Below are 19,328 nucleotides of genomic sequence, written 5' to 3' on the forward strand. Positions count from 1 at the left end.
CCATGCCATAAAGGGATTTAAAGATGATAACCAACATTTTAAAGTGGACCCGGAAGCAATACAGCAACTAGTGCAGCTCACACAACAGTGATGTTGCTTGCGTCATCTTAGAGTCAGACAAAACTGTCTGCACCAATGCAATCTGTACCAATTGTAATAATTTTATTAAAGTTTTTTTTTAAATAACTGTATTGGTTTTCATAAAGCTAAAAGCTAAAAGCTAAATAAACAAATAGAAATTTTTTAAAAAGAAAAAGGCTCAGAAAGGAACAAAAGTAAAAGTGGAGAAAAGATAAAGAAGAAAAATTTAGAATGTTCTATTCTATCTATTCATAAAGATAATAGAAAAAAAATGACTTCCAACATTCTTTGGGTACAGATATGGATATAAGAATGCATCAGACTTTATTCTAAGATTAACGTTTGTCTACATTATATTGATAATGCCATATAATACTAATCATCAAATCCATAAGTCCTCTTTTCATTTTTTTTCAGTTTCTTGCAAATAGATCCAATAATGGTTTCTAAATAGAAATAAAATTTGCCAAAGTCTTTTATGTCAATTTTACTACCTCCTCCAATTCCAACTTCACTATCCATTCCTCCATTGTAGGTATTTGTAAGTCTTTCTGCCTTTGAGAATGTAAAAAACATACTGACATTATCACATATAACAGCAAAGTTCCATAAGATGTTTCCATTTGATTACCCATTAAGCCCAAAAGAAAAATATTTTGTTCCAATTGTATATTCCCTTTTAAAACCTTCTGTATCAAACTAAATACTTGATTGTAATATTTTCTAGCTTTATTACATGTCCACAAAGATGAAAAATTGTTCCTCAGTTTGACTACATATTCAACAAATATTTTAAGACTATAGTTCAATGTGAATTTTATCCCTTTCTCCCACATATTTCCCTTTCATCCAACTATACAGTATATCTATATCTACATTTATATCTGTATTATTTATATCTAGCAGTTTTTGCTAATTTCATCATATAGTCTTTAACTTGTTCATTCTCGTTTCCATTTTAAATTAGAAATTATACACCTTAGCAGTAATATGGTCCTCATTTGTACAGAGATCTACATCAAATTAAGTTTTACACTTTTGAAATTCATAATTCTTCTTTTCCAACTTAAAAGTCTTTCTATGTGTTAAGCATAAGAAAATTGTATTAAATATTTTCAAACAGAATGTAAAACCTAAAATTAATATAAAATAAGAAAAAGAAAAGAGAAAACAAAAGAAATTAAAAATGCAATAAAAAGAAAAAATAGAAAAAAAATTAAGAAAAAAGATACAAAGTAGCTGTTGATTTTCTTTCCAGTGGTTATAAGTTTAACCATATAGTTAATTTGTATTTGTATTTCTTATTGCCAGACATGTGGAGACTTCAAGGTTCTAATGCAACTGTGGCTTCCAATGATTTTAAAACAGATGAGTCAAAGTCCCCAGATACTTACTTCATCAGAATTTTATTCTAAGCTAAAGTTCTCAACCATGATGGCTGGGGAAATCCAAACATTTTCAAGCAGCCAAGGTTGAGCCACACTGCTTCAAGGAGTATGGACCTAGCAGTATAGTAATAAAAATCTGAAGTAGTTGTAATAGGATTAAACAGTGCAAAAATTAAATAATTTAGAATTTGCAAAATAGAAAAATTAGGCTACTTGGTAGGTAGTTATCTGAAAACTTATTCTTAGAGGTGTCTGCAGAAGAGGGTCAAGGCAGGGCAAATGAAAAAAAAAACCACTACTTAACAACACAAACTCAGCTATTGATGGATTTAGATGTAATGGTGTGAGAGGGTGGAGCTTGCATTGTAATGTCACTGACAATGCATGTTTTATCTTCTTGCCATCATCATAGTTAACAATGGATGTCTATGGATATGCTGGATTTGGTTAGCGCCACCGAGTAACACAATACAATGAAGCATTGCAAAAATTAGGACGTGTAAATTTTTGTAGATGAACAATTTTGCTACAATAAAAATAGAATAGAATAGAATAGAATAGAATAGAATAGAATAGAATAGAATAGAATAGAATAGAATAGAATAGAATAGAATAGAATAGAATAGAATAACAGAGTTGGAAGGGACCTTGGAGGTCTTCTAGTCCAACCCCCTGCCTAGGCAGGAAACCCTACACCGCTTCAGACAAATGGTTATCCAGTATCTTCTTAAAAACTTCCAGTGTTGGAGCATTCACAACTTCTGGAGGCAAGTTGTTCCACTGATTAATTGTTCTAACTGTCAGGAAATTTCTCCTTAGTTCTAGGTTGCTTCTCTCCTTTATTAGTTTCCACCCACTGCTTCTTGGCCTGCCCTCAGGTGCTTTGGAGAATAGTTTGACTCCCTCTTCTTTGTGGCAGCCCCTGAGATATTGCAACGCTGCTATCATATCTCCCCTAATCCTTCTTTTCATTAAACTAGACATACCCAGTTCCTGCAACCGTTCTGTTTTAGCCTCCATCCCCCCAGCTAATGGGTGCTTTTTCTCCATTGTGGATAGGAAGGAGATCCAACTCAGACATTTTGGGGGGAATGGGGAAGAGTTAATTAGTCTACTCATCTAGGCCATGGTCTCCATTTGACTCTTCACTGACCATCAGTGACTTAAGGATAAACTCAGTGACAGATACTTAAGTGGAATTTCCACATAAGGTGCGTATACATGCATTTTCTATTGTATTAGCAGCTTCTTCTCCAGAAAGGATCCCAGGGCAGCATACATAACATTAAAGAAAATTAAAGTAATACCAAAAAAAAAAAAAGCCAACGTGCACATAAGTTGCGGAGGCAACAAAAAGAGAAGGCCACTGCTTTCGTGCTCCAGTTAGCTATAGGCAGACCATAAAAATAGCCGTGTGCTAATCAACCCTGAATCAATTTGAATTGGAAATTCAAGATTCAGAGCCAGCATGATTTGATTTGACTTTACAGTTTGAGATTCCTGGGCAAATCATTCAGTTCAAGCTTCTTTGAGATTTTAGAGTCAATTAGAAAAACCTGCCCACAGGTTAGAATTGGAAAGCATTGAGGTTTTTAGAAATGGGATCTTTTTGGCAGGGATAATATATCCCTTGCGGGGCATTAACCCCTGCCTACTTTTAGCTGTATAATTTCAAGGATTTCAGTGCAATATTTATTTTCAAATATTCCTCTGCCCTTTCCTTCTTTTAAGGTAGAGATCAAGGCTTAGGACAAGTAGCTCAACAGCCTCCAACTTGTATAACTCAAAGCCTAATTGTGTTTAACCAGCACAGCATGGGGTCTACCCCAATTTAAAAACAACAATTGTTCAAAAAGTCTTCTAAAAAATAAAGCCTTCATTTTTCCACTTACTTTTCTGGGATGTCAAGCTGGCTTGACATTAAAGATTGATCCCTAATTTTCCAAAGTGGGATGATAGATTTAATTCCCTCTGATTACTGTTTTTTCCCCCAGAGGTATGAGCATATAACTGGTTGACAAGGTCACCTTCATCATTGGTTTTGGTGGGGTGTTGACTATAAGGGACAAAAACCCAACATCTATAGAAATAATTCTTTAATTGGAAACATTGAAAGTTTCCAAAATTGTTAAAAGCATGTGTGTGTACACACATAATATATGTGTTCTCTCTCTCTCTCTCTCTCTCTCTCTCTCTCTCTCTCTCTCTCTCTCTCTCTCTCATGTCTGCATAGGAAGAGAATGCTATCACAGAGGTATATTGGTAGTCTTAGGATATGCCTTGCTGATAGTTCTTGTTTAGTGACATAACAAGGAATTTGTGGTATCAGATGGATTTTTTTTTAAAAAAAAGTGGGGGGTATATGGGTATAAATGTGTGTATCATACATCCTACACATACATGTGTAAAATTAGTAGGGGACCAAAATGTTCAAGTGGACAGGACAAATGAATGAGTGAGCGATCGATCAGGTGCAGGAAATCTTATTTTTAGAGTGGAATGTGTTTTCTGCAGTTGCATAGCTACAAATTCAATGTTCATTGGAAGTTATGACAGTGCAAAATGAAGGAAAGTTCCAGTCCTTGCACTACTCCTGTGGTCACATGAACCTAGCAACCAACTCACACATGCTGCCAATAGCTATACTCCACAGTCACATGATCACCAATTGCAACTTCTCTACCCCCAAGCAAAGTCAATGGGAAATTGGCAAGGGAAGTCAAAAATAGGGGATATGTCTCCACCCCCCCATCATCCCACAGCCTTTGTTCACTCACTTAAATTGGTCCCTCTTCCCCCTCCCCCTTGCTCACCCCACACTCTCTTTTTATGACCTCCCTTCAATCAGAAACGTGTACACACTCTGTGCCCTCTTCCCTGGTCTCCCTCATATCACACACATCCTGCACCCTCTTTTCCACAGTCTCTCTGCAATTGCACACACATAGGCCTTTCTATGGCCTGCCTATGATTCCATGCACCACACGCCCTCATTCACTAGCCTTTCTGAGTGCACACCACACTCTCCATAGAACCTGGACATAGAGCACCCCCTCTCCATAGAACCTGGACATAGAGCCAGACATAGAGCCAGACATAGAGCCTGCACTAGGCCTCAAAGGAACTCCTTCACCATTTGTGTGGCATCACCCCCACTTCTTATTTGGAACTTTCTCTGTTTCCTGCTTTATAACCCACACATTTTGCATTACAACACAACTGAGACTGCCTGGACTGCTGACACTAAATGATGTGGTCAGTTGACACAACAGTTTAGGAATGCATCACTTAGTAACAGTAATTCCAGTCCCATGCAGTCATAACTCAAGCACCATCTTTATGTGTTTGCAACTATTTGTGACAGTAAGTGGACGTAATGCAAGTGGAAGAATAAAGCATTGCTATTTCAGTATATGACCTAATTTCTCAAGAATTTTTGAATAAATTATTATAATCAGAAAAAGACATATTTATGAAATTATGAAAAACAACATATGAATTACTATGCTGGAGAAGACTCCTGCGAGTCCCTTGGACTGCAAGGCGATCAAACTGGTCAGTCCTAGAGGAGATCAACCCTGACTGCTCTTTAGAAGGCCAGATCCTGAAGATGAAACTCAAATACTTTGGCCACCTAATGAGAAGGAAGGACTCACTGGAGAAGAGCCTAATGCTGGGAACGATTGAGGGCAAAAGAAGGGGATGACAGAGAATGAAGTGGCTGGATAGAGTCACTAAAGCAGTCAACATGAGCTTAAATGAACTCTAGAGGATGGTAGAGGACAGGAAGGCCTGGAGGAACATTGTCCATGGGGTTGCAATGGGTCAGATATGACTTTGCAACTAACAACAATGAATTTCTATAGTGGAATCTGGTGCTGAGTTGAGGGGAGAATGAATCCCAGATGCTGGGGTTCTTTAAAATTGTCTTAGCAAGTTATCTTAAACCAAAAATTGGTGGTAAATAGTTTTGTAAATCTGGTGGAATTTCGTGCTGAGTTGAGGGGAAGAGTGAAATTAATCCAGTCTGGCAAAAATAATATCAAGAGCAAGGGTCAGAAACGACATGACGAACTAAGCACAGTAGTATGTTTATTGCTGCTTCCTTGTGGTAGTTGTCATTTGACAATGATATTGTCAATAATTATAAATATGAAAAAATCAGCTATATAGAATAATAAGTGAATGAAATAAGTTTACCTCCAAGCCTTTATGGAAAGTATCAGAAGATTGTTGTTGCTTTTAGCCATTTATTGCAAGATGAAATTTGATTAGATGTAATAAAAATTGTCTGAGAAGAAAGATAGGGATTCTTATCTTCCTATGAATCAGCCATCTGAAATTCAAGTGCTGGTGCTACTATGCCTCTAGATAGCTTGTTTTCCACTAACAATTTTCTGCTGCAACAAATGCAGCTGCAGGAAACTACTTAATGCATTTGTTCTTCATTCAGCTGATGAATGATTCAGAAGATCAGCTGATCTTCTGATTCAGCAAGAATCCCATACATCCTTCTTCAAACAGCACATAATTAACTCATAGAATCCATTGCTACAGGAGATAGTGATAGCCATTAATTTGATGGCTTGAAAAGAGGATTGGATAAAGTCATGGAGGACAAGTTTATTATGTCTTGATTGAATGTCATCTCCATGATGGGAACACCAATTGCAACAAGTGGGGGAGACTCTGCCTACATCTCCCACTGGCTAGCACCTCGGAGGTATCTGGTTAGTCACTATTAGAAACAAAATGGTATACATAATGGAACTTGATTTAATCCATTAAGGCTATTACATGTCTTCCACATGTCTTCTTTCAAAATTGTGCTTAGAAACCCCCCATTGTAGTGCTGTTTCTCATGGATCAACATGGCAATCAAAAATATTTTTGATAAGTATAAAGAAAACAATTTCACATTTTTCCATTAAAAAAACAAACCTCAATCCATGACTGGAAAAATGTCATGATTAAATAAATAATAAATAAATAAATAAATAATTTTATTTCTATACCGCCCTTCTCCCAAAGGACTCAGGGCGGTGTACAGCCTATTAAAAGCACAAAGACAGACATCAATTAAAAATTATTAAAATTATTAAATAATTTCGGCTCAGATTTAAAACCCCAAAAATTTAAAACACCCAATTTAAAATCATTACATTGATAGCCCGGCCTGGTGGAACAGCAGGGTCTTGAGGGCACAGCGAAATACACGGAGGTCGGAGATCTTACGCATTTCCGGGGGCAGTTCATTCCAAAGGGCAGGGGCTCCCACAGAGAAAGCCCTCCCCCTGGGTGTCGCCAGCCGACATAACTTGGCCGATGGCACCCTGAGGAGACCCTCTCTGTGGGAGCAGACTGGCCGGTGGGAGGATATTGGTGGCAGAAGTCGGTCTCAAAGGTACCCGGGTCCTATGCCTTGGAGCACTTTAAAGATGGTGACCAACACCTTGAATCGCACCCGGAAGACCACTGGGAGCCAGTGCAGCTCACGCAGGAGGGGTGTCACGTGGGCACAACGGGTTGCGCCCATAACCATTGAGTCCAACTTTCATAAACAAAAAAAGTAATAAAAGCAAAATAAATATATTTCTAGCACAGTGTGTTAGGAAAAATAATTTCCATTCACAATCCTAAGGACTCTGAATGTTAAAGCTATTATGCTTTCATTTTTCTTTTAATAACCATAATTTAAAAATATATGAATGCATTATATATGGGTCTTCATATTATTATTAGATGCTTTGCAGTAATTGTTTGTATTTTTTTTTCTTTTAGTACAAACAAGTCGAACAGTACATGTCCTTTCACAAGCTACCTGCAGATATGCGTCAAAAAATCCATGATTATTATGAGCACCGTTACCAAGGCAAGATCTTTGATGAAGACAGCATTCTTAATGAACTCAATGACCCTCTTCGGGAGGTAAGAAAATGGTGTTGATGATGTCCTAGGAAAGAAAATTCTTTCTCAATTTGAACTGCAGGAGAATTCAGAAAGTTCATCTTTTCTTAAGGTTTTTGTTTTGTTTTTGTTTTGTGCCTTTGAGCAGGTTTCTTGACAAAAGTTTTAGAAGTAGATCAGCACTGCCTTCTTTCTAACGCCATTCACTTGGCTGTGTGCCTAAGGCAAAACTAGAATTCAAGGATCCTCCTAGGCTTACAACCTGGTGCCACTATTGTATCAAACTACTTATCGAACTTGGATAACATGTAGAATGTCTCATATTTGATTCCTGGAACGTGCAGGTAGAACTAGAACTGCGTTCCTATGAAATCTTATTTCCAAATAAAATTGGATCTTTTATATAAACAGATCCTAAAGTAACCACTGTGTGCGTCTGCACCAGAGGTGGGTTTCAGCAGGTTCTGATCAGTTCTGGAGAACCGGTAGCGGAAATTTTGAGTAGTTTGGAGAACCGGTAGTACAAATTCTGACTGGCTCCGCCTCCATCTATTCTCTGCCTCCCAAGTCCCAGCTGATCGGGAGGAAATGGGGGTTTTGCAGTAACCTTCCCCTGGAGTGGGGAGGGAATGGAAATTTTACAGTACCCTTCCCCTGCCACGCCCACCGAGCCATGCCACGCCCACTCACAGAACTGGTTGTAAAAAAATTTGAAACCCACCACTGGTGTGCACACGCATACACATTTGTCTTTAAGTTAGTTTTTGACTACCAATGACTGCCTGGACAAATCACTGGAGTTTCTGGACAAGATTTGCCATTGTCTTTTTACTAGGAGTGAGAAAGAGTGATTGGCCCAAGACCACCTAGCAGAATCATAGTTACTTGGTTTCTAACCTGATGCCTTAATTGCAATACCATAGTGGCTCTCTTATATGCCTTAGTTTTATTTTTTTAAAAACAGCTCCATAGCAGAAGAATTTAAATTACAGAGGACCATTCAAATTCCACTCCAGTATTATTTGCTGGAGATCGGTAAAGAAGACCATCATTGGAATGGTTCTGATATTGTTGGTAGAAACTTTTCGTCAGTTCCTTCATAAGGAGAAGCCAGCAGGACAGAATAAACCGTTTACAAGAGCTGTTTCATTGGCCCTGATAATTTTAGCCTAGGTTAGTCATTCACATCAATTCTGGAGTGAGCATATTTCTATCAGCCACCACCATCAGTGGAGAAATAGTTCTAAAATATTCAGCAAGTATTAAATCCAGCAAGATCACCTACTTAGCCTAGCTGTGAACTGGCAAGTTTGAGATGAGTTTGGTGCTTCTTCTGTAGGAAGATTGCTATGGTCAATAAAATTATATGCTAAGCCATTGAATTGGAAAATTATTGGTGTAGCTCCAGTGTCCAGGAAGAAAATCTATAGTAATCCAGGCAATTTCAACCTTCTCATCTTCTTTCTAGGTAATATGGTAAAAAGCACCTTAAAGGCTCAGTCTCATAATATAGAATGGGAAGCATGCTTCTCATAAAAAGAGGTTCTGCCTTTGTATTTAGACTTGCAGTCACCTAAGCAGTAACCTGTGAAATCATTAAGCACAGAGTATAAAGTGAAACTAGGCCACCTTAACTCATCTAAGAACTGATGGACTGTGCAACTTGGACAAGTTCAGTTTTTCTCACTTGACTAATGTTGAATGCTAAGGAAATTTCTTTTTCGCTTGCAAGAATAATTTTCTATTAGCATTATTGAAATACCACGCTCATTAATTTTAAAGTTCTAATAAAAGAATGACAAATGTTACAACTTCCACAATTTTTAACCTTTTCAAACTCCGTTTTCTATTTATCAGATAATGAATTTTATTTCCCTTTCAGATGAGGGCGGGCAATTCAATTAATTAGAGTTGCACTTAGAAAAATGCCACTGAGCTAACAGTCACTGAAGAAAACATTAAAAAACAAACAAACATGAAAATGATGGACTGCTTTGCACAAAAAGGGGGCAGCTGGAAATATTAGCAAAAGAGTGGATATTATCATGCACCATTAATTATAGTTGGTCGTTGCAACTCTTTCGTTAATTGTGTTTTCAAGTGATCTAAATGTGTATACTCAGTAAATTCATTCAGTTGGACTTCATCAAATATTTCATTCAGTGGAGATGTCATTGCATATTTATGACTTTGTGGAATTAAAAAAAAAGTATTGGGAGAGAAAAAAAAAAGAAAACCAACCATTGCAAATATTTTTGGTGGAGCCTTTGGTGGATAGTTGTATCTGCTTGCTTAATACTCTAGAACAGTGATAGCTAATCTTTTCCGGACCAAGTGCCCAAAGTGCGTGCATGCGCGAATACTCATGTGAGTGCCCAAACCCCCAAAATGCAATGTGCACACAGTCCCCGTGCCACCTGCATATACATGTGCCCCCCTGCACACACCCCACCCCCTTCACATGTGCACTCACCCCCACACATGCCCCACCCTCCGCGCATGCGCGGCAGAGACCCAAGTACCAGCTGGCTGGTGGGAGGTGCACACGCATGCATGGCGGAGCTGAACTGGTGCAACGGAGTGTGCCATAGGTTCACCATCACAGTTCTATAAAGCATCTTAGATTTGCTGGGAGTTGTGTAGTATAGGAATCCCCAACCCCTGGACTATGGCCCACTACTGGGCTGTGGCCCTTTTGCAACCAGGTTGCATGAGTGGGAGGCTGGTGTACACACATGTGTGGACAGCTCAATTTGCGTGAGAAGCGGCAGGCTGCATGCATGCACATGCACAAGCAGCACAACTTGCACAAGTCAAGCTGTGTGCACATGCACATACGCGCCAGCCCACCACTCACATGGCCAGGTCTCCTCTCCTCTCACCTCTGCCAGGCCGCCAAGATGCAAAGGTTGGGGATCGCTGGAATAGTATATAAGAGGAGGAATATAAGAGGAGGAGAAGGAAGTCTTTGACCAGAGTCCTGGGGACCACACAAAATAATGCCATAACAAAAACTAGATTAAATTGAAATTTTTAATATGATAAAGTATCAGAAGGGAACAGTTATTAAATACACAAGACATTATTGTACTAATTATTTCATTCAGATACATGAAACATTAGATATCTTAGTGTTGACCCTAAGCCTGGCTTCTTTCGATCTCAGAACCACACAAACCAACTCAGTCAAGCAGATCTTTTGTTCTGTAATCACAACACCAATTAGGTAAGACACTGCTGGCAGATGCTGGTTCTGCATGGATGGACAGCTTTTAAATCAGTCTGCAGGATTTCTCAAATGACTTCAGCTATCATTTTTTTATTTCATCAATTTGTTATAATGTATGAATATATTGCAAATGCATTTCTTGTAGGTTTTCAGAAATATGCAACCATAAGCATACAGAAATATGCATTGAGTATAAATACTAAAATAGATTCTATTTGCCCCGTACTTTTTAGAGACAGTGCTTGAAAACACATTCATTTCAGTAGCCTTCTTAGTGAAATCGTCATAATTTAATTTCTCATAATAATGACCAGCCTTCCTTTTAATAATATGCACATCCATTGTAAAGTAGGGAGCAACATGAATCAGTTTGTACTAAGATTGCAAATCCTGGCTGTAAGCATTTGGATGAACACTAAATGGCAGCTGAGACCTAGAGATCTCTGCGTCTTTGTTGCCATCTTTATTTTTGAAGCTGAAATTCAGTAGGCCTAGTTGGCATCATGTGAAGTTGTTTAAACATGGTTAACTGGCAATGTCCATGCAGCCGCTTAGCTGTCAACCACGGTTTATAAACTGCAGTGGCTGGGTCCCCAACCACATGAAGCCACACCGTCCCCATCTCCAGAATTTTATCTTACTGCCATTATATGTATGGATATTAGATACAATTTTCTAATTATATAAGCAAGTACCTGATTATATAAGCAATTCTAATTATGAGCAAGTTTGTAAGTTACACAAAAGTGCCATTCAGTTAGGACTTAAAATTCAGACCAGGGAATAGAAGCAAAAGTAGAACCTGTGCTGGTGTGTGGTATAGTGTAGTTTTAATCACAGATGTACCATTTCTGAGCCCATTTTACTGAGGTCTTCCAGACAAATTAAAAAGGGAAATCCCAGCATTCCTTTCTGACATGATCAATTAAGGTAAAGATTTCCCCTGTCCAGTTGTGCCCGACTGAAGGTACTCATCTGTTTTTTTTTTATGATCATGTAGACAGCATGACTATACACTGAGGCACATGAAACACTGTTACCTTCCCACTGAAGTGGTACCTATTTACCTACTTGCATTTGCATGCTTTTGAACTACTAGGTGGGCAGAGGTGAGCAAGTAATGGAAACTCACCCCATTGCACAGCACTCAGGTCTTTGAACCCGGGCTGTTAAATTTCCAGCTGACAAGCTCGGCATCTTTAACCACTGAGCCATCGCAATGCAAATCTTAAATTGCAGTCTCCAATTTAGAAAAAAATGTCTTGTAGGAAACATTGACCTTTTCGTTACTCACCATTGTATATCCTCTCCTCCCTCTCCTATGTCTAAAGAATCATGTGTGGAGCAGAAATATATTGATCTTAGTCCCGGAGCTATTGCAAAAGAGTTCTTTTACAGGACCTGCTTTAGAAAGGGCAAGGCCTCCATAGCTTGGGTTTCAGGCACCCTGTGACGATTGTCCAGTTAATCACTGTTTTCAGCTGTCTTGGTGTCAGATTGGCTATTATTACATTTAAAAGGGCCAAAGGAACAATGTTGTTTCATTTTGAAAAACAAGATGTCTTAGATATTGTTCGAGATTTAAGAAAGAATAAAAATAAATGCTTTTTCTACTTTGTAAAATCTCTGAAAATATCCAAGTGCAAATCTTTATTGAATTTTGCTTCGTGCTGCAGTGAAGTGTGAAATGACAACTGAATCAACATGTAATCTAATCTAATCATGGGTGAAATCTACTTACCTTCCCTACTGGTTTGGAAGTGAGCGCCCCATCATCACATCCGATTTTTGACCCTCTACGCATGCACAAAGCCTTCTGCGCATACAAAGAGGGTCAAAAATGGGTTACTTCCTGGTTAAAACCAGGAAGTAATGACGTCCAGGCGGGTGGGCGGAGCCTCACGCTGCTGCCACTACTGGTTCGCCGAACCATACAATGACGACGCTACCAGTTTGTGCAAGCCAGACAGAACTGGCAGGATTTCACCACTGAATCTAATATTTGTGTAATATAAAAACAGGTAAAAATTACAACATGAGCACAGATATTTATTAATCAAATGATAGTATTCATTAAAACAACATTAAAAGAAAAAAATACAATAAAACCAAAGACATACAACTTTTGTAAAATTAAATCAACACTGGAAGGACAGGAAAGGATTGAAGTAGTAATTAAGCACAGTTTAATTAAGAGAGCCAGTTGGTTAGGCACTAGGCTAAAAATCAGGAGACTGTAAGTTCTAGTACTACCTTAAGCATGGGTGACCGTGGCCCAGTCACACACTCTCAGCCCAACTCACCACACAGGATTGTTGTTGTAGGGAAATAGGAGAAGGAAGGATTATTAGGTATGGTCACTGCCTTGAGTTATTTATAAAAATAATAAAGGTGAGATAAAAAATATAAACCAAAAGTATTTGAAGCAACTGGTTAAGTTTACTTTAAAGAAAAGATAACTGATGCTTTTCAAATGCCTGAAAGGATGTTATGTAAAAGATATATATCAAGACCCAATATTTCAGTCTGGAGGGCAGGACTTGGAATAATAGATTTCAGTTAGAGGAAGATAAGATTCCAGTTGAATGTTAGAAGAAATGTCCTTATAATAAGAGCAGTTTGACAGTGGAATCAATTGCTCAGATAAGTGATGGGATTCCCTTCATTGTAAGTGCTCCAATGGAAGCTAGATAGCCATCTTTCAGTAATACTTTAATTTGGATTCTTGCACTGAACAGAATGTTGGATTTGAAGACATGAATGGCCTCAATTCTGCAATTCTATAGTCTCCATGTTCAAGGGAATGCTAGCCCTCTCCCTTGAATCTTACACAAAGGCTATGCTTCTTTATCTCTTTTAAAAGAAAAAAAAAGCTTAAGGTTGTCCAGGAAAAGAAGGTAGAAAGACTCCCAGAATTATCTTAATATGAAATTTACAAATATTTGTCCAAATATTTGCTACAATATTTTCTGCCATGTTTTTTAACTAGAAATGTTAGAAACATTATTCATCTTTTCAAATAGCAATGTTCAAAGGTAGTTTACTTCAATCTAGGTTTCTTTAGGCAAAGCTGTTGCCTGATGAATCATCCTTAGGGCCCTTGGCATGTCTTTTGCATCTTCCTTATGGCCATTTGGTGTTTTTTCTTAACAGTCAAAAGGAATTAGTCTTCATGTAACATCCAGGCTAATTGATTTAAGAAACAGGACTGGACTAATTATGGTACATCTGAAAGGGCCAATTTGGAGTAGTACCAGGCTAGAAACCTGAAGACTCTGAATTCTAGTCCCACCTTAGGCATGAAGCTAGCACAAAGTACCAGGCTAGAAACCTGAAGACTCTGAATTCTAGTCCCACCTTAGGCATGAAGCTAGCACAAAGTACCAGGCTAGAAACCAGAAGACTCTGAATTCGAATCCCACCTTAGGCACAAATTCTAGTCCCACCTTGGCACCCAGAGCCACTCATTCTCTCTCTCCACCCTATTAAAGAGGGTGAGGGTAAACCATTTCTGAAGATCTTGCCAGGAAAACTGCATGGAGTAATTCTGACATGAAGGCTTGGACACACAAAAGGTTACATTTGATCTAGCAGGGGCTTTATTTTTTTTAAAAAAAGCATTGAAACAAAGATTTGGGAACTTGAGTCCATCTTTCAATTAGATTTAGCATCTTTGACAAAGGTATACTTTGTCAGGCACAAGCAATCAGAACCTCTCATGGACAGGCCCAAGCAGATATTTTATTGTTGATTGCCTATCTTACAAGAATCCCACCAGAGTAACTGCCTTCTCTTGGGAAACGGAAACCTAAGGATTTGATCTCAGACGTTTCCTTCCCCAAATGTACTCTAAATTATAATGTCTCTTTACTCTCTGAGGTGGGCGGCCCTCCCCTTTGGCTGGTATTCCACCAGAACTTGAACATATTCAGTGACGAGGACTGCCACTTGCCTAACTTATTCATTTATTCTTTCCTCAAAGTGTCTGCACTACCTGTATTTGTTATTTTTTTCTAAATGTTTAAAAAAAAATTGCCTTGATGCAAAATAAACCCATAATTCAGTATCCTGCCCTGAAGAGCAACAGGAAACAGGTGTTAACATTCTCTGCAAAATATTTTCCTGGATAGGTTGAACATGTAGCATAATATTTTGCGTTGCAAAAGATACCTGTGCATTGTGTTGACATTTACTTCCTGCTCCAGACTACATATGCAAAGTAGATCAATCCAATGCAAATTATAATTTTGTTGATATTTAAAAGCAGAATTCAGCAGGCAGACTTGGAGTGTAGATTGCAACCCTGAAAATTATGCATTACGGCAAAGCTAACTTCTGAGAAAGAGGTTAATACCCTTTCCGAGCTATTATTTAAAGTTCAGCACTGATCTATTTTTAGACAGTAGTGTGAGAAGAGGTTGGCTGAAAATAGATACAGATCATGTCTCCTTGTAGAATATAGAACATTGAGACACTTCATTTTCAGAGAACATAATTGGTATTTGGGATATAACCACTGTGCTCTCAAACCTTTGCAAAAAAAAAAAGAGAGAGAGAGAGAGAGAGAGATATTTCTACAAAAGACACACATTTTGTGTGGGCCCTTACAATACAACAGGATAACAATGAGGTGGAATCTTGAAATGTAGTTTTTCTAAACAAGTTTGGGAGTTGAATTCAAGTTTGGGAGTTGAATTCAAGTTTTTCCCTGTTGTACAATTTTAACTGATTGTTTTAACAAGTATACATTCAGTATATTTCAGCTATCTTACTTTCAGTTCTCAGAACTTAAACAGCATGCTGGCTTGGAATTCTGAGAATTGTAATTCATGATATCTGCAGCACAAGCTGGAGACGTTAGTCTAATGCCTCTAAGTAGGCACATTGTCTGCTAACCACTGGGCTATTGTTGTTCTGTAAGATTCTATTTGGATAGAACAGCTGTCTGTTCGACCATGAACTGCTAAATCTACACAATCTTCACATAATATCAGTGCTTTGGACAGCAACTTCCTCAGGTTCTCCATAAATCTCCCTACCAGCTCCAATGTTTTCTCAGTTCTTCTTCAGCATATCTGAGCCACACATTTAAAGGGATAATTCCCAGTATGCTGCTGTCAGCAATTGCTTAAGTGCTTTCAAATCAAGAAGACTGAAATATATTCATTGCAGCAGTGATTGAGACATTTCTTTAAAATTCAGACCATTTTTGGCTATGACTCTGAAGTCTATTTCTCATGGAGATCATTTTTGAATCATTTTTTTTTTAAAAAAGTGAAATAATTAAAGAAGAAATGGGATTCTCCATTAAATCCATGTCAAACTGTTGGCATGTAAATTAGCCAGACTCGTGTATGCTTCATCTGAATATTTTTTGAAGCCTCTTGATGTTATATGCGTCCCACTCCCACCAGAATATGTAGCTCTGGGGAAAGACTGTTTTTAGAACAGTGGTAAGTACAGGTCTTATACTTACCACTGATTTCATGATCTTGGAACTGTTACAGAGGTAAAAATTTGGCACACGACTAGTATATTTAACTAAAGATTTATACTGAGTAATTCAATTAATGTTTCTGTGTAAAAGAAGTGCTATTTCTTTTACTTCTATTTAAAATTAATACTTCAATAAATATTCCCATTAAATAAACAACATCTATCTATAACTTACTAAATACATATTGCTTGTTACCAAATAAAAATACTAAGAATTTCTAAGGCAATTCTCTTTCCCCTTTTCCCCAAGGTCATCCGCATCCATGAGTAGGGTAATATTTCATTTCTACCTTCCTTAGATTCTACCAAGATGCCTTTGTCATCATACCAATTATCCTTTTTTCCATTTTAGGAGATTGTCAACTTTAACTGTCGTAAACTTGTTGCCACCATGCCTCTGTTTGCCAATGCTGACCCGAATTTTGTAACAGCCATGCTAAGCAAGCTGCGTTTTGAAGTGTTTCAACCTGGAGATTACATTATCCGAGAAGGGGCTGTGGGAAAAAAGATGTATTTCATTCAACATGGGGTCGCTGGTGTTATCACTAAATCCAGTAAAGAGATGAAGTTGACTGATGGCTCCTACTTTGGAGGTGAGTACAATGGAAATTTTTGGTTGGTAAAGATGCAGAGACTGAATTTATTGAACATGAATTGCTTTACAAAGGCTATGAAGACACTATGAGATGTCTTTTTGGCATTTCTTCTTTTTCTTTCACCACAGAGTATGGTGATAGCAGCATACAGTAATTAAAAAAATTATCATAAGCAGTTTTTGCTAGGATTCTTTGATACACTGTTTTGATAACCAGGAATATGTCATTATCTGTCACCCAGCTCCCATTCATGCCCCATGTTGTCTTGCCTCCTAATCAGCCACTATCCTAGAGCCAGATAAACTAAGCATGTATAGTCTTTGATTTCCCATCAATTGAAAACTCATAGCTGAATGTATAATTAATGTCATTAAAAAGCATATGGATAGACACAGATCTGCATGTGTATACAATAAACTTCTTTAACTGACATGGTTGTCTCAAAGTTGCTTTTTCAAGAGGCAACTGGACTTTTTGTTTTTTCTTTGAAGATGTTTTGCTTCTCATCTAAGAAGGTTCTTCAACTCTGGCTGTATGGTGGAGAATGGAAGGATTTATACTCCTTGCAGACAGCTGGTCATTTGCATTCTTTTAGCGAGTCATTAAGGCCACCTGGAGGTTTACCTGTGTCCTATCAGGTGGCCTTAATAACTCGCTAAAAGAATGCAAATGACCAGCTGTCTGCAAGGAGTATAAATCCTTCCATTGTCCGCCATCCAGCCAGAGCAGAAAAAGCTTCTTGGATGAGAAGCAAAATGTTTTCAAAGAAAAACCAGAAAGTCCAGTGCCTCTTAAAAAGAAACTTGGAACAACCATGACCTGGATGACTGAGAATCTCCATATAAAACGACATGGTTATCTCTATTGTATTCAGCCTGTAATGGCTACATATTTCTTCATGGTTTTCAACATTATCTCATGTAGAGGAATCTGTATTCCCATATCCATATTTCCTTATATCCAACTGCCTAATTTAACCCTGGATATGATACAAGAGTGAGCACACTTCTCCTCCCATTAAAAAGTAATTTATCAACATCTCACAGAACCTATCAAAATGGATGATGCAATATTTTTGCTTGTCAAACAGAATTGAAGTGAGTCATTTCACTAACAATTGCTTCAGTTAGTGAAACAAGAAACTGTAATTCCATTTCTCCATAGATGCTCAGTATCTCTGAGAAGTTATAGGACCTTCAGGATTAGAGTAAATTAGAGTAATGGGGATTTGTATAAGGGAAATGGTGATAATAACACCATGGAAGCACATTTTGATTCCTCTCATGCTTATCCTTTATCAGAGCCATTTACTTCCTGCTAGTTTGAATTCCTGATATTTTTATTTGAGGATATCCTCTTGCGTTCATTAACTAAAAGATGTGTAATTTTAAACACATTAATTTGGGACTCTGTAGAATAGCAATTTTTATAGTCAAACAAGCAATAGGTTCTATTTTTGCAACTACAAAGTGCTTCAGATACAGCCTGCAATTTTTCTATTACATTTCCTGCTGTTTCATTTACAGGTATAGGATACGTAGTTACATGTATCTTTCACCTGACCACTTTTTTTTACAGCAGAAAACATCCTCAAAGGGTGGGAATTTAAAGAGGAAATAGGACTGTTTTTCTGTCAGTTCATTCTCTCTCACACATACACAGAGACATCTATATATTTCTCCCACCCAGAACAGAATAGCTGAAGGTGGCATGTATGTATTATGCTTAATCTGAGCAGCCAAAATGATTTGAGAAATGGATCCAACATTGTTTCAAACATTTTAATCAGTTCAGAAGATTGATTTGACCAGTGGTGAAATCTAATTTTTTTTTACTACCGGTTCTGTGGGCGTAGCTTGCTGGGCATAGTGTGGCTTGGTGGGCGTGGCAGGGGAAGTATACTGCAAAATCCCCATTCCCTCCCCACTCCTGGGGGAAGGATATTGCAAAATCTCCACTCCCACCCCACTCTGGGGCCAGCCGGAGTTGGTATTTGTCGGTTGTCCAAACTATTCAAAATTTCTGCTACCGGTTCTCCGAACTCCTCAAAATTTCCGCTACTAGTTCTCCAGAACCAGTCAGAACCTGCTGGATTTCACCCCTGGATTTGACTAAGTCCAAACTTTCAAATCAATTTACTCTAAAACTCTCAGACCTGATTCAATCTGGAGTACTTTGGGCTATTAAAATGTAAGTAAACAAGCATAATAACATATGAATCAGACTGATTTCATATAAGTTACCCACTCTGGTTGGGCAACAAAACACTAGAAATGGTGATCAACAGCATTAATCAATTTATTTGATAAGGTGCTTATTCAAAAAAGTAAACACAATAAAAAGCAGTAAAGTGACAGCATTTTATTAACTTTTCACAATGATTTCTGCAATATTTTAAAATAACAAATGTTACACATGGAAGTTTAGATGCTTGAGCAGTTTCTACTCCAAGTTGGTAGAAGGAAAGTGATTAAACACTTTGGCAACTCACATACCATTGGTTTTGGTTTTAATCTCTTCCTTTCTGTCAACGCTATCTGGAAACAGCCATAGAACCACCAGAATACTGTACTCTCCAATCTCTACAATCAGGCAAAAAGAATAGCATGATTGTCGGTACAGAAAGCCCTC

The 19,328-nt window shown here is 38.0% G+C and overlaps 1 protein-coding gene across 1 annotated transcript in view; it reads left to right on the forward strand.

Moving 5' to 3' along the window:
* The window catches only part of HCN1 (hyperpolarization activated cyclic nucleotide gated potassium channel 1), a 166,223-nt gene that overhangs the window by 138,020 nt on the left and 8,875 nt on the right, over nt 1–19,328 (forward strand). Inside the window, exons 5-6 of the mRNA XM_070935902.1 lie at nt 7,251–7,397; nt 16,454–16,694. Coding sequence (XP_070792003.1) covers nt 7,251–7,397; nt 16,454–16,694 — 388 coding nt within the window. The remainder of the gene's footprint in view (nt 1–7,250; nt 7,398–16,453; nt 16,695–19,328) is intronic.

This window comes from Pituophis catenifer, unplaced genomic scaffold (assembly GCF_029215685.1).
Source record: "Pituophis catenifer annectens isolate HBS135680 unplaced genomic scaffold, rPitCat1.0.hap2 SCAF_2, whole genome shotgun sequence".
Classification (NCBI taxonomy): Eukaryota; Metazoa; Chordata; class Lepidosauria; order Squamata; family Colubridae; genus Pituophis; species Pituophis catenifer.